The sequence below is a fragment of the Neoarius graeffei genome, chromosome 2 (assembly GCF_027579695.1).
Source record: "Neoarius graeffei isolate fNeoGra1 chromosome 2, fNeoGra1.pri, whole genome shotgun sequence".
Taxonomy (NCBI): Eukaryota; Metazoa; Chordata; class Actinopteri; order Siluriformes; family Ariidae; genus Neoarius; species Neoarius graeffei.
In genome coordinates, this window is record NC_083570.1 from 42,536,681 (window position 1) to 42,552,498 (window position 15,818).

General features: G+C 42.1%; 1 protein-coding gene across 5 annotated transcripts in view; it reads right to left on the reverse strand.

Moving 5' to 3' along the window:
- The window catches only part of dennd6b (DENN/MADD domain containing 6B), an 89,637-nt gene that overhangs the window by 19,393 nt on the left and 54,426 nt on the right, over window positions 1–15,818 (reverse strand). For 3 of the 5 annotated variants that reach the window (XM_060914261.1, XM_060914260.1, XM_060914262.1), the window contains exons 4-6: window positions 14,733–15,698; window positions 14,182–14,496; window positions 12,317–12,818 (exon numbers count right to left, since the gene is read on the reverse strand). In XM_060914261.1, coding sequence (XP_060770244.1) covers window positions 12,712–12,818; window positions 14,182–14,496; window positions 14,733–15,698 — 1,388 coding nt within the window. In that variant the 3' untranslated portion in view covers window positions 12,317–12,711. Of the gene's footprint in view, window positions 1–4,285; window positions 4,342–4,446; window positions 4,510–7,037; window positions 7,118–7,549; window positions 7,656–12,316; window positions 12,819–14,181; window positions 14,497–14,732; window positions 15,699–15,818 lie in introns of those variants that run through there. The other 2 variants (XM_060914259.1, XM_060914263.1) reach the window with 1 other exon arrangement.

Sequence of the window (15,818 nt, forward strand, 5' to 3'; positions counted from 1 at the left end):
GAGTCACCCAGTTATTAATTCCAAAGAGCCGCCGGGAATTGGTATTCCAGGCGGCCCACTTTAATCCCATGGCTGGACACCTCGGGCAGGATAAGACACTCGCCCGGATAATGGCCCGATTCTATTGGCCGGGGATTCGCGGCGACGTCCGTAAGTGGTGTACGGCGTGCCGCGAATGCCAGTTAGTGAATCCAGCGGCCATTCCAAAAGCGCCCTTGCGCCCCCTACCATTAATCGAGACCCCGTTCGAAAGAATTGGGATGGATCTCGTTGGGCCATTAGATCGGTCAACACGAGGGTACCGCTTTATATTAGTCCTGGTGGACTATGCAACGCGATACCCGGAAGCGGTGCCTCTTCGCAATATCTCAGCACGCAGTATTGCAGAGGCCCTCTTCCACGTCATCTCCCGGGTTGGAATCCCGAAAGAGATTCTGACTGACCAAGGCACCTCGTTTATGTCACGAACACTGAGCGAACTGTATGGGCTACTAGGTATTAAGCCGATCCGCACCAGCGTTTATCACCCACAGACGGACGGTTTAGTTGAACGGTTCAATCGCACCCTCAAGAATATTATTAAAAAATTCGTAAGTGAGGACGCACGTAACTGGGATAAGTGGCTCGAACCCTTGTTGTTTGCAGTGCGAGAGGTTCCCCAAGCCTCCACGGGGTTTTCCCCGTTTGAATTATTATACGGGCGTAAGCCGCGCGGCATCTTAGATGTACTGCGGGAAAATTGGGAGGAGGGACCTTCACAGAGCAAAAACGAAATTCAGTACGTTATGGATCTGCGCGCAAAACTCCACACGCTCACCCACCTAACTCAGGAGAATTTGCGGCAGGCCCAGGAACGGCAAGTCCGCCTGTACAACAAGGGCACGCGCCTTAGAGAGTTCACTCCGGGAGAGAAGGTACTCGTCCTGTTGCCCACATCGAGCTCCAAATTAATCGCCAAGTGGCAAGGACCCTTTGAGGTCACACGGCGAGTCGGGGACGTCGACTACGAGGTTAGGCGAACGGACAGGGAGGGGGCGCTACAGATTTACCACCTCAATCTGCTGAAACTCTGGAATGAGGAGGTCCCCGTGGCGTTGGTGTCGGTAGTTCCGGAGAAGGCGGAGCTGGGGCCGGAGGTCCCCAAAGGGTCATTGGCATCACGTACCTCTCCGGTCCCCTGTGGAGACCACCTCTCCCCGACCCAACTCGCGGAGGTCGCCCAGTTGCAGGCCGAGTTTTCGGATGTGTTCTCGCCCCTGCCCGGTCGCACGAACCTCATAGAACACCACATAGAGACGCCCCCGGGGGTGGTAGTGCGTAGCCGCCCTTATAGACTACCCGAACACAAAAAAAAGGTGGTTCGGGAAGAACTTCAGGCCATGCTCGAAATGGGCATCGTCGAGGAGTCCCACAGTGACTGGAGCAGCCCAGTGGTCTTGGTTCCCAAGGCCGACGGGTCGGTCCGGTTCTGTGTGGACTATAGAAAAGTCAACGCGGTGTCTAAATTCGACGCATACCCAATGCCTCGTATTGATGAGCTGCTCGATCGACTAGGCACGGCTCGCTTTTACTCGACACTGGATTTGACGAAGGGATATTGGCAGATCCCCTTGACTCCATTATCCCGAGAGAAAACGGCCTTTTCCACACCGTTCGGCTTACACCAGTTCGTCACACTTCCGTTTGGGCTGTTTGGGGCGCCCGCTACGTTTCAGCGGCTGATGGACCGAGTCCTCCGGCCGCACGCCACCTATGCGGCCGCGTACCTAGATGACATCATCATTTATAGCAATGACTGGCAGCGGCACCTGCAACACCTGAGGGCCGTCCTTAGGTCGCTGAGGCGGGCGGGACTCACTGCCAACCCGAAGAAGTGTGCGATTGGGCGGGTGGAAGTACGGTATCTGGGCTTCCACTTGGGCAACGGGCAGGTGCGTCCCCAAATTAATAAGACTGCAGCGATTGCGGCCTGCCCGAGGCCCAAGACCAAAAAGGGGGTGAGACAGTTCCTGGGGCTGGCTGGCTACTATCGTAGGTTTATACCTAATTATTCGGACGTCACCAGCCCGCTGACTGACCTCACTAAAAAGGGGGCACCAGATCCGGTCCAGTGGACGGAGCAGTGCCAGCGGGCTTTCTCTGAGGTAAAGGCTGCACTGTGTGGGGGGCCACTCTTACACTCCCCTGACTTCTCTCTCCCTTTTTTGTTGCAGACGGATGCGTCGGACAGAGGGCTGGGGGCCGTTTTGTCCCAGCAGGTGGAGGGGGAGGACCGCCCAGTCCTATACATCAGCCGCAAGCTGTCAGTGCGTGAGGGGCGCTACAGCACCATTGAGAAGGAGTGCCTGGCGATCAAGTGGGCGGTCCTCGCCCTCCGTTACTACCTGCTGGGGCGCTCTTTCACCCTCTGTTCGGACCATGCGCCCCTCCAGTGGCTCCACCGCATGAAGGATGCCAACGCGCGGATCACCCGTTGGTATCTGGCACTCCAACCCTTCAGCTTCAAGGTGGTCCACAGGCCGGGGGCGCAGATGGTCGTGGCGGACTTCCTCTCCCGTCAAGGGGGGGGGGAGTCGGCTGCGGGCCGGACGGGCGCCCGGCCTGAGTCGGGCGGTGGGGGTATGTGGCAGCGGGGGCGTGGTCAAGCATCGGTCTGTGACAGGAGGGTGGAGCCGGGGAAGGTGAGTGGCAGATTCGCTACACCTGACTGTAATTAACCCGTGTTTTGTGTGTGTTTTCCCAGTAAACCGCTCCCTATTTTAGGAGGCTGAGAGAGAGCAGAGGGAGCGCGACCCGGGAGTGGAGGCTGAGAGTGTGTCTGTGTGCTGCGAGTTCGTTTAAGCTGAAAAGTTTATTAATAAAACACGCTGTTACTCCCTCCAAACGTTGTCCTGCCGTCCTCTGTGCTCCACCCACGCATTGTCCGCGCTACAGATACATTTTCTCAGTTTAAACATTTGATATGTCATCTATGTTCTATTCTGAATAAAATATGGAATTTTGAAACTTCCACATCATTGCATTCCGTTTTTATTTACAATTTGTACTTTGTCCCAACTTTTTTGGAATCGGGGTTGTATAATCTGCTATTTGGGCTTAACTCAGATAGAACTTTGTAATACTTAGGTTATTACAGTTCTATGGGAGATTTAATGTTCAGACAATACAACAACATAACAGTCATCTGTGAGCAGTCTATGCAATGAATGGTCATACTAAGGTAGTTTTGGTCACTAAACAACGTCCAGTAGTGACCCGTTAGTACTGCTGTAGTATGTAGCGCTCCTTGACTAATCATAGTAGTTTTCACACTGGTGTGTTTGGTTGTTTAATGGCGTCATACTTCTTTGGTACTTCAATTCCCCAAGACAAAGATTGTAAACTAAGAAACCGTCATCCACTGAACCATCTGCAAGTGTTTTAAAATGAAAAGAACTGCGTAAACTCACATTTCTTCTATATCAATTTTCTCAATTTTAATTTGTCCTACGCTCTACAAACACCCAAAAAAGCAGTAAGAATAGCTGTGTCTACATAAGTAGGATTTACAGCATATACGTCGCATATCCTAGCAATGACTATTAATGCAATTTAAAAAATAACATTATGATTTTAAAAGTTAATCAGGTATGTTAATGTATTATTTTGACAACCCTACCTTATATATATATATATATATATATATATATATATATATATATATATATTTTACATGAGCAGTTTCTGATTCATTACCCATACAACATAAAACCAACCAGCCCCATAAACTGTGGGTGGTAGAAATGGGCAACTGGACTTGCTTGAAGATTCTTGAAAACGTTTCACCTCTCGTCCAAAAGGCTTCCTCAGTTCTGTCTGAGTAATAGGGAGTATCATATATTTATCCTCTCCTGGCTCAGAATCAGAATTCTGATGACCAGCTCATCTAAGGTGTCATTGAGGCATCATGTTGGTGTGGGTCGCTGGAGGCTGGGTGTGAATGGCAAGTCATTAGGGTGATCCCTAATGACTCGCCATTCACACCCAGCCTCCAGCGACCCACACCAACATGATGCCTCAATGACACCTTAGATGAGCTGGTCATCAGAATTCTGTTTCTGAGCCAGGAGAGGATAAATATATGATACTCCCTATTACTCAGACAGAACTGAGGAAGCCTTTTGGACGAGAGGTGAAACGTTTTCAAGAATCTTCAAGCAAGTCCAGTTGCCCATTTCTACCACCCACAGTTTACTATGACCTGGATGATTGAGAATCTTCACAGACAAACCAGCCCCATACTTACTTGAAAAGATCCAGCTCATGGATGGTTGGGAAAACTATGGGAGAAGAGAGAAGTTTCTACACAACAAAAAAAAAAAAAAAAAGGAAAAAAGAAAAGTGAATCAAAAACATCAACATTTCAACGACTGACTGCATCATTATACATGAAAAGTGAGTTCACACCTCTTTTTGTCCCTGTCTGCTAGGACTTCCTCCTGGTATGTCATCTTTTGAAGGAATTCTGACCTGCAAGTAGAACGTTTTACAAACAATTTAAACCAACCAACCCATCAGCCCACCCAATTCATCAACTGAACTAACCAACCAACCAGACATTTCTAATAACAGGACGTGTCTAATAATGGCACTTTGTTGCCATGTTAAATGAGAGTCTGCACATGCATGAAAGCTGTTCAGGAGGTTGAATCACTTATGTCGATGTGACTTGTGCTCTGAGAACATCCAACCCTGAAGAGGAGATGGATGTCTTGGTCCAAACCCTAACTCAGTAACAGCCAAGTTACTAAATAGACTGCCTTTCAGATTTTTCAAGTGTAGGTCATAAAAATAATTTTCCCTGACACCCAATTATTTTTGTTTCGTAGACCAAAAGCTACTGAATTCGAATCACAGACTTTCAATTTTCTTCTTTTTTTTTTTTAAATAGAACAATTAATGAATTTAGGGCCACATGACCCTAAATTCTCCACTATTTTTTCCTGCTTCACCATGACCCAATTCAAGATACTACGTCATGCATCACATGGTGGGCTTTCTCCGTTCGTGCAAGGCATTGGTGGGATACAAATTTGAAACAGGAGAGAACAATGGCAGACGTGAGTGTGCGAATGAAACGCGAAAGACCGACTACAATAACGGAAAGTGAGAAGAAAAGATGTTATGTTGCGAAGGAAAGGAAACGCAGGACCAAACTAATAAATATCGGCGGTCAGCGAGCACATCGGTGTGATTAGCTGTTCGTTTAGCGACAGAATGATGGAACTGTCAGTGCACGGTCAAGGTAAACCTGTAGATGACAGTAATGCAACACTGTGGATGCCAGCTGCTGTAAAACCCAAAAGACCGTGATAAACCTGCGCATGTGCACACCAGACTTCCTCTGTCTGCTTGACTGCACAAAGTGAGTAATTTCATGCACATTTGCTAGGGAATCCCTTCAAATTAAATAAATTCCCAGCCACAGAATGGCCTGATATTTTGAGATATTACAGAAATAAACATACATCACAATGACCAAATTTCAGAGGGAACTAAATTTTACCGATTTTATGAAATCAAAAGGCCGTCTAGCTTTAAGCTCCAATGCCTGCCTTTTTTTTTTTAAATATAATGTTCAATTAAACTGCATTGCTTTCGTTTTTGCATTTTAGACATTTCAACTTTATTTCAATTTACTACTTATTTCACTGCCACTAATTTTGCTTCAAGTTCATTTCGCCATTAAGCAAATGTGCCAACCCGCCTTGTGACACTGCTAGGGTATGCAATGTGTGCGTTTGGTATCATCCCAACCAACTAATCAATTTATTTATCTCTTGAACTGATTTATTCACCTCCTGAACCAGATGGCCCTGTGGAACTTTCTGGAAACTTTCCTAAGGCCACACCAAATCGATTAGTTGGTTCTCGGAATCGCCGCTTGAAGAAAATGAAAAATGAAAAAATAAAATAAAATCGAAATCAAACTCCCACCAACAGAAAAACATCGTGGCTGATGGTTCAAAATACTGAAGACTGCAGGTTGAGGTCATGTGACGTCGAAAACCAATCAAATCGCCCCTTTCACTTTAGATAAAGACTTGTGGAAGAAACATGCCTGTGGAGGGGAATCCTGCAAAGCCTGTGTTTGTGATTGTTAGGATATTCAGCGAACAGAAGTGTAAAATCTTTGACAGGTGTGTCGAAATTCAAGAGGGGGAAAAACCATGCACAGTTGTACTCAAGATGCCGTGAGCCTGTTACCCTGCGATGTGCCAACTTGGACTACAACTCCGTGGAGGTGGGTTTGATTTATATATTTCATTGATTGATGTGAGGGGCAAACAAAAAAATCATGAAGTATTTAGCTATCAGAAGTAGCCTACTCCTGGTAAAATCTTTTTTTCTGTGCACTGTAGATGTTCAATTGACTGTAATTCAGTCGTTTATTTAGCCTATCTGTTTACTGGTTTGCCTGATAAAAGACGTGCAGCCAGAGCTAGCCCTGCTGACAAGGACAATACATGGCACAAATTTACTGTAGGCCTACTGGGTTTATTCCCTTGTTCATTTTTTCTGGGTAGCATCCCTCTTGAGCAGGGCTGCCGACTTATGTAGTGAGCATGAGACACACGCGTATGACTGCCCTCTATTTCCACCGCTAATTTTACCATCAGAGCATTTTTTAAAATTTTATTTCACTTGCTTCATATTTTTCCTGAAAAAATCCGAGAACCAACTAATTAAATTAGTGTGGCCTAATGTACACATTGCAGTAAAAACCTTGCCATCAAAAAAAAAAAAAACACCCTCTGCCTATTTTGCATATCTGTATTCAGTTGTGACAAATGATCTGTTCAGTCTATATAATGTATTCGTATTCAGAAATGACCCAATGAACACTTGTTAAATATTTTAAAAAGTTAAATGCATCAACACAAGACACTTCCTGATGTCGCTGGTACTTAAATAAGCATTTCCAACCTTATATCAGTGATTCAGCAGGGTCTATTTTATTACTAAACTACAAGGAAGCATAAAGAGTAAAACCAAACCTGCAAGATGACTCCCATCATTGGCAAATTGAGTGTCTGGCCTGGTACAGGTGAGGGCCACTGATCAATCTCATTGCAAACTGCAACATATTTACAATACATATATTGTACTAATTAGTTACATTAAATAATTGTGTACTAATCACTGTTCTACACACTACATTCAGCTGCTGTATGAACAGCTAAAACATACAGTACTGTATGAATGCACTTAACTAGTTAACTAGCTCATCATACTGTATTTTATGACCTTGTGTTACCTACCATTTTTAACCTGGTCAGTTAGATTACTGGGCATTCAATTATAGGACTGGGCAAGCACATTAGAGCTTTCACTAGCCCGGGCTGGTGGCCATGGAATGTTTTATTTCTAATTTGTCTATCGTTGAATGATAAGATGTGGCACACAATGCTAGAAACTTGTTCATCCCATATTAAATTTATAAATACAACAAACCTGAAATGCCATCTAAATAAGGCTATTGTTAGACGAATGGTCCAACTACCCTCACCTGCCTCCAAACAAGGCTCTGACTTCTCAAAGTACTCAGGAGCAATGATCTGGAGTAGAGACTGGAACAAGTGAATATACGGCAGTCTGGACACCAGCACCAGAGACTAGGACAGAGACCAAAACAGTTTGACATTTAGATTTATTTCCTGATAATTCTGATTATCACAGATAATTCGGAGTGTGAGGGAAAACAAAAACGCAATGTGTGAAATGGGTATATAAATTTGATTAAAATGCACGCACATTCAGCTTCACAATTACTGGCACCCTTGGTAAATGAAATGTGGTTAAACAGCTTAAAGATAGACTGCCTTTCAGATTTTTCAAGTGTAGGTCATAAAAAGAAATTTTCCCTGACACCCAATTATTTTTGTTTAGTGGCCTGAAAGCTACTGAATTTGAAATCACTGACTTCCAATTTTATAAGTTTTTTTTTTTTTTTTAAGTAGAACAATTAATGAATTTTGGGCCATGTGGCCCTAAATTCTCCACTATTTTTTCTTGCTTCACCATGACCCAATTCAAGATACTATGTCATGCATCATGTGGTGGGCTTTCCCCGTTCATTGTGGGATACAAATTTGAAAGAGGAGAGGAAAATGGAGGACACGAATGAAACGTGAAAGACCGACTACAGTAACGGAAAGCGAGAAAAGATGTTACGTTACAAAGGAAAGGAAACGCAGGACCACACTAATAAATATCAGCAGTCGGCGAGCACCTCGGTGTGATCAGCTGTTTGTTTAGTGACAGAATGATGTAACTGTCAGTGCACGGTCAAAGGTAAACCTGTAGATGGCAGTAATGCAACACTGTGGATGCCAGCTACTGTAAAACCCAAAAGAAGGAGGTAAACCTGTGCATGCGCACACCAGACTTCCCTCTGTCTGCTTGACTGCGCAAAGCAAGCAGTTTCATGAACATTATTTGCTCGGAAATCCCCTCAAATTAAATAACTTCCCAGCCACTGAATGGCCTGTTTTTGAGATATTGCAGAAATAAACATGCATCACAATGACAAAATGTCAGAGGGAACTAAATTCTACCAATTTTATGAAACCGAAAAGCTGTATAGCTTTAATCTCAAATTAATATAAGAGAAATCTAGCCTTTAGTTGAAGTAAATGAAATAAATAAATAAATAAATAAACTTAGTTTAGTTAATTGCATGGATTAAACCAAAAAAAAAAAAAAAAATCATCTGACTGAAAAAAAAAAAGCTCCATGTCGTTGGCCCCTACCACATCAGCGATGCGTCAAATTTTAAACGCCGTGTTGTGCATTATCCCCTCGGCCCCTACTTATAGTACATTTACATAATTTTAACAATGACTAAAGCTAAGGCAAGACTTTACCATTGTCATTCAGCGCAAAGTGCAAATTTATTTCAACAATACTTTAGTAATGCACAACAGTGGTTAAGAGAAAAGTGCAAGTGCAGTCGAACTTGAACTATGCTTTCAAAAGAGTGGAACAGAAAGAACTTGCAAGAAAAGTAAAGTGAAAGTTCACTTTTTCTGCTTCTTCGCAGTGAAGCCAAAGGCATCTAGTTTTTTGCCATTGCTTCCATAGACTTTATGGCAAACTACACAAAAGCACACACCTGCCATTTTCATCTTTTTGCACCATGGACTAAATGGCTTGGCCATTATCGCCCATTTCATTTAGCCAAGCCCATCTCCACTTATTCTTTACCGTTTTGTCGATGTCTGACACATCTGTGCTTTCATTTAAAAGAAGCGCGTCCATGCTGGCAAAACCGAAAGTAATTTGACGCGCTCTATGGAAATCGAAGGGCCTGTGTCACGTGGCCTTATACGCAGTACTCGAGTTGAGGGGGGATGTGGGGGGAGGCATCCCCCTTCTGAAATAAAAATCTCAAATCATTCCCCTTATAAAATGTCCATCCCCCCATCACATCCCTTGTGCCATTTTACCAATTAATGTGGAAATTAGCCTACTATTATTTTAACAAATATTACTATTTCAGCATTAGAGGCTTTGCGCAGTGATAGCCTACATGTAGCCGGATAAAAAAGACGCATATTTATTTATTCGGTTGCACCTCTCATTCACACCTATACGGAGGTTTCAGACACTGAAAAGAGCTACTTTCACAAACTCTGGGCAGAGTGGAGCTTTCTGAAAACTCCATCTTCAGACACGCGTGTAAATCGGGAAAACGAAGCAGCAGTGGGCGAGAGGGCGCGCGCGAATATAATGAGTCATAGGTGTGAATCTTTCACCGAATGCCAATTGTCCCGGTTCTTCATGAAATCGCACGCACAAATTCATCAGGTTAACTTTCAAATAACTGTTCTTGTGCACTTGCGACACCGGAGCCACTTTCCTGAATTTTGAGCTTTGGAGTATTCGCTTCTTTATCTATTTAATCAATTAATTTATTTGTTACATACATTAAATTACTAATGTAAACCATTAGTAGCCTATTTAAGCAATAGCTGTTTTCTCCACTGTTTTCCGACCTTTTGTGCTTAGTGAATGAGACACTTCATTACACTCCACTGACCGACTTCCAATTCCGGACTTTTTTGAAAATGTAAAATATAGGCCTACGAGATGTTTTTTTGGGACTTAATTCGCGTTGCTCCTTCACTATTAATTTTTGAGACTGACGAGGCACTAAATACTGTGGAATTATTTTCTCCTTACTATGAAGTTTGGCATCTTAAACAAGTGTCGGGAAATCTTGCAACCCGACTCTGCAGCCTCCAATGTTTAAGCGAACTGCTGAAACCATAACGTTTAAAGATTAAATCGTAGGCTAATCAAACCAAAGAAAAACACAGCCTTTCCAGAACGTTGTCTGCCGAAGCCTACAAAAGGCTTAATAGCAAAGGTCTTTCTGCGGCTTCAACTTTTCACCTGATCACCTTTCAATAGGCAAATATCATTATTACTACTACTATTAGTAGTAGACAAGTAACCTAGTTGCCTAGTAGAAGGACAGCCAAATAGTTTCATCAGTGGCCCACGCCGAGCCTCCCCGGGACTAGACAGTAGCGGAGGCTGTATTTATTTATTTATTTATTTATTTATGCCTATCTAGCGCAACAACTTATTCCTTTACATATACTCAAACATAGCACAAGAAAGGGTTCAACAACAGGCAATCACAGCAGCTTGGTGAAGTTCTAAATCACATCGGTGTCAGACCTATGGGCCAACCCCCTTTTTTTCCCTCGGATCTGCATCACTCTCATTATTGACCTTTAGCACTCCCAGTTGACGGAAATCCGTCGTAGCGACGGAAAACTTTAATCCATGTAATTGTAGGAAACAAAAAAATATAAAATACAGGTCAAAAATAATATTTAATGTGTCACAATTATTGGCACCTCTATAAAATCTTGTGTACCTGGAGCATGCTTCTATTTACATGCTGCTTTCAAATTACCTCAGAAGTGGGAAGTCATAACCCAAAATTACGTCATGTTCAACCTCAGTGTGTTTGAGGTACAAAGTTTGGGGGTGGGGGGGAGAGATGGAGGGACGAACACCCAAACGCTTCCATGTTCACCTTATGTTAACAACAAGCTAATCAGCTAACTCTGATGAGTGATGTATAGTTTCATCCTCAAAACAGTATTTCCTTGTTGGATGTCAGAAGTTTCGAGTTACAGCTGTTAGTCGAATGCAGCAACATGGTACATTTTAAAATTACCCTGAGTGATTAGGAATTCTTAAATCATCCTTGGTTTCCTTTTTCACTGGGGAATAAATATGAAGGTGGCACAGAGGCCAAATTCCCTTAATCATTCACCAACATGGCGAAGATTAGAGAATATACAAATGAAATAAGACAAAAAAAAATTCACTAATCTCTACTGAAAATTTGACTGGAAACAGGTTCTATGAACAGATGAGACAAAAATAGAGCTTTAGCAGCAATCAAGATGGGTGTAGCATAAAAAAAGATGGATGGTTATACAGAACATGACTGAAACCTCATTGTTAAGTATGGTGATGTTACAGGGCTGTTCTTTCTCCAAAGGCCCTGAACAATATGGCAGGGGAAAACAAAAACAAATGTGTGTGTGTATTTTTTATATATATGATAAACTTGTAGGAAGATGCGATAATGTGATGCGATGAATCAGAATGATGTGTGCAATATCAAATTTTCCAATTTATTTTTAAACCAGTGTGTACAATTGCAACCAGAAGTTTACATACAATGAGATTAATGTTATGGCAGTATTGACCTATCTATAATTTATTTAAACAGTTCTTTTTCTGTGGCTGAATAACTGCACAACATACATCAGTAACAGGGAAAAAAAGAATTTGGTGAACAAGTTTTAATTTATTTTTATTTTTCACCTTGACCAGACCCAGAGGAAAATTTTACTGCTCAAAGCTTGCTCTTCTATAGCTCAGGAGACAAATTTCAGATTCTCATCTCAGCCTCATTTTAGTTTCTATTTTGTCTAAAATGTTTCTCATATGTTTCTCCTAAAATTCACTAGGAGCAATAGGTGAGACAGAGTAATTAGAGGGAGTCATACTTGAGACTTAAGGGAGATACCTTGCTAATCTCAATTCAGTGTTTTTAATGGCTCCTTTATTTCTTCTTGGAGAAGAAAATGAGCAATACTGGAGCTACTATGGAGCAATATGGCACGTACACACGCACACCTCATATATATATATATATATATATATATATATATATATATATAAAACCATCAGGCTTTATAATTCTATAGCAAATGAGCTGAATGAAGCAAATGAGCTGAATGAATAAAATGATCTGAATCTTTATTCAAATTCAAAACAGCAGGACTCAATTGTTAAGTACAATGACGGAGTATTTTGAGTATTTCAAGTAGCTGTAATAATGTTAACAATAACAATGTTTACAATAAAGTTAACATTGAAAGACAGCAAATGCTATTCTCACATTGTCATTATAAAACCTGAACAATAAATGTGTCCCTTTTCAGTAAACCTATGTTTTTAAAACAGTAACAAGGTCTCCAGTGTTTTAAGCAGTATCAGCACAACTTTACAACAGTGCACATTGCACAACATTTAACAACTTTAGAGTCTTAAGGCCCTCATGCAGCATTTGTATACAGGGGCTTTTTTTGGACATGGTCATTTCAACAAATGTCTCAGTGTGCCACATCCAATACTTTACAGTGTTGTGGCCCTGATGCGGCATTTGTTTATGAAGGCTTTTTTGACCTTACTTTTCTCCACAGGTGTCCATCCATCCAGGGTACTACAGCGCATGATGTAAGCTGCAAGAAAAAACAGAAAAGAAAGCACAAATTACAAATTTCATAATGTAACAGCAGTTATGATGACAGTATTGTAGGGCTGTAACAATATGCGTATTGAAATCGCGATATGCAGAGCCACGATCCGTGTCGAGATACAAGAAGGCAGAATCACGGTACACCCTTTCAAACTTCTCCTCAGCCTCAAAACAGAGGCGCTTCCAAACTTCAATTTATGAATACTTTACTTTTTATTTAAATTACATTTTTAAATTACTTTTATTTTTTATATCTATTAGTAAGTCGTTTTTTCGCCGACCTGCGACAATCTTCTGCGAGTCACGCAACGTCCACACTCGCCACTGGCAACCATATGGCGTCCTTGGCCACCAGAGCATTCGTTTCTTTTAAGCGGTTGCCATTTTGGTTGCGACGCGGGAGTGAATCTGTAAACAAGCAGCTCATTGGCTGGCTAGGTGTGCCACAAACCAATCACAATCACCGACAAAGCTGCCTTGACCGGAAAGGCATGTCTGCTTGGGCATTAGCAGCAGTTACGCAGAAGCCTTCTGCGGCAGTTACACTTTGACACGCGAGCAATGTTTCACTATAAAAATTCCGTAATTTCCATCTGTTTTCCACAATCACAGAAAATCATTGGCCCTATGAGAGAGAGACAGCCACCCCTACACCCCCCCCAAAAAAAAATCTTAACGGATTTACACGATTTGAAAAAATGACTTTCAGAACCAAAAAAAAACCAGAGCTTCCGGCTCAACAGTATTATTTTGAGAAATAAAACAATCTTTGGATATACATTTGTTCGTTTTTGCATACATATTACTCATTCTCTGCAGTGGTCTGAATTATTTGTTATTAAATAGTTAATGTAAGTAAGTAAATGTTAATAAGTCAAATTTACTACTTTAAAAAAACATATTTAAAAAAATCGTGGGTGTATCGAATCGTGGGTCAAAAATCGTGATACGAATCGAATCGTGAGTTGGGTGTATTGTTACAGCCCTACAGTATTGAGAGCTATTTTTATCCCGATATCACAAAATTCACATTGAAATATCTCTATGGTTCACATGAGAAAATTCAGTAAAACTGTGAGGTCACTGAAACAATCAAAACATTAAATGTAGCTATGTGATACATGGGGTTCCAACACATCAGAAACTATGCCAAATTTGGCCAGATATTGTGATGAATGTGAGAAGGGGCAGAAGAAAGAAGGGAAACAAACTAGAAATAAAAAGTAGAATTACGACAAATTCATTTTTGAAAATAATTTGTGCTTCTTTGTTATGTATTTTTAATAATGGATTTCCACAACCTTTCCATATTTCCATAAATTGTTAACAATAAGCAATGTACTTACTTAGAATCCCATTGACCTTGAACTTATCCAGGACTGTCTTCCCATCTGGCACCTTCCCGTGCTTCCCAAAGGCCACAGCATTTCGGCACTCTGCTGCAGTAAAGAACTCATCAAAAAGAAGATGGAACAATCGGAGGCAGTCCTTCTTTGCTTCTGCATGTATTGCAGCCAGGCGGGTAGAAGACACGAATAGGCCACTTTCTGGATACAGCTCTTGCTTCCCAGATCTGTGTTCTGGAGCCCCAACACCAGCCTGAGGTTGGATCTGTTCCACTTTGTTCAGAAAGCTTTTTAATGCCTCGAGGTGCTCACCACCTGTGACACAAAATATGAATTACCTTACAGGGACACAGCAGCAAAAATAAACTAAAGAAAAGGAAGAGACTAGTTTAAAAAAAAAATCAAGAGATTTCATGATGGGCAAAGATTTTTACCAAATTGTTAAAAGCTTTTAAGTTTTAGTTTAATTTGGTACATTAGGAAAATTGTGAGAGAAAAAAGTAAGTGTTAAAGGAACAATTAACTGCAACAGAGAGACAAAATGTACTTACTTATACCGCACAGCACATCCTGCAGTTTGGCCTTCTCCTCCACTAATTTTTCCACCTCTGGCTTGCATGCCCTGCATGGCTTCCATGATCTGTCTTCTCTTGATTCAGGCAAACTGAAAACTGGCTCTCCATATTCTGGAAGTGGATCACGCTCGATGATTAAAGTATCTGCAGATGACGAGCTTGAAGAAGTCTCATGTTCAGACGTACTAGGCTGGCTCTGATCCCCAAGAACAGCAGGTTTTTGGTTTTTATTAGGACTGTACAACATTTTGAGAAAGCTTTCTTTGGGTGTTACAGTAGGAGCTGGTGGCTGTCTTCGGTGATCCAAATCCACCAAAACAGGTTGTTGTGACAGGTCTGAAGATGTGGGCAGTGCCGTGTGAGGTTGGTGATGCTTTGGATACTGCGAAAGGTTGGAACAATGTGTGACTGGAGACAGAGTGGGTGCATACTGGTGGAGTGGCTGGATAGGTGGATGCTGGTAACATGGATGCGTGTGTGGCGATGACTGGGAAACTGGAACCTGGTACTGTGGCCAGGCAGTTACAGGCTGGTGCTGTGGCTGGATAGGTAAAGATGACTCGATAGGTTGAGGTTGGTACACTGGCCAGGTAGTTGGAGGCTGGATGACATTGTGGTCCACAGTATTTGGATGATCCTGTACAGAGGTGGACTGACCTGCTTGAGGTAGTGATGGAAGGTTGTAGAATCTTTGAGCAGCTGCATCTCTTTTTTTCATGTCTTTCTTTGTGGCCTTCTTGGCATCCACTGTCTTGTTATCTGTTCCAACGAAGTCCACTGTGGCGCGGTAGAACTTGCTGTCGGACCATCTTGCAAGTACTTCTTCCCCTGGCTTCAGATCTCTAAGGCAGGCAGTGGGTTTATCATCTTTGCTTAGTATATCACAGACATTAAATATCTTTGCCGTGTATCCATCTTCAAAGGTCAAAAATACAAAAAGTCCTGAAAATGAACATAGAGTAAGTAAAGGAGATTTTGAGTAAACCAGTACAGGCTAAAAATCAATCTTACTTAAACATGCTACTATATCTTATTGGTCTCAATTCTAATCCTCTTAGACCT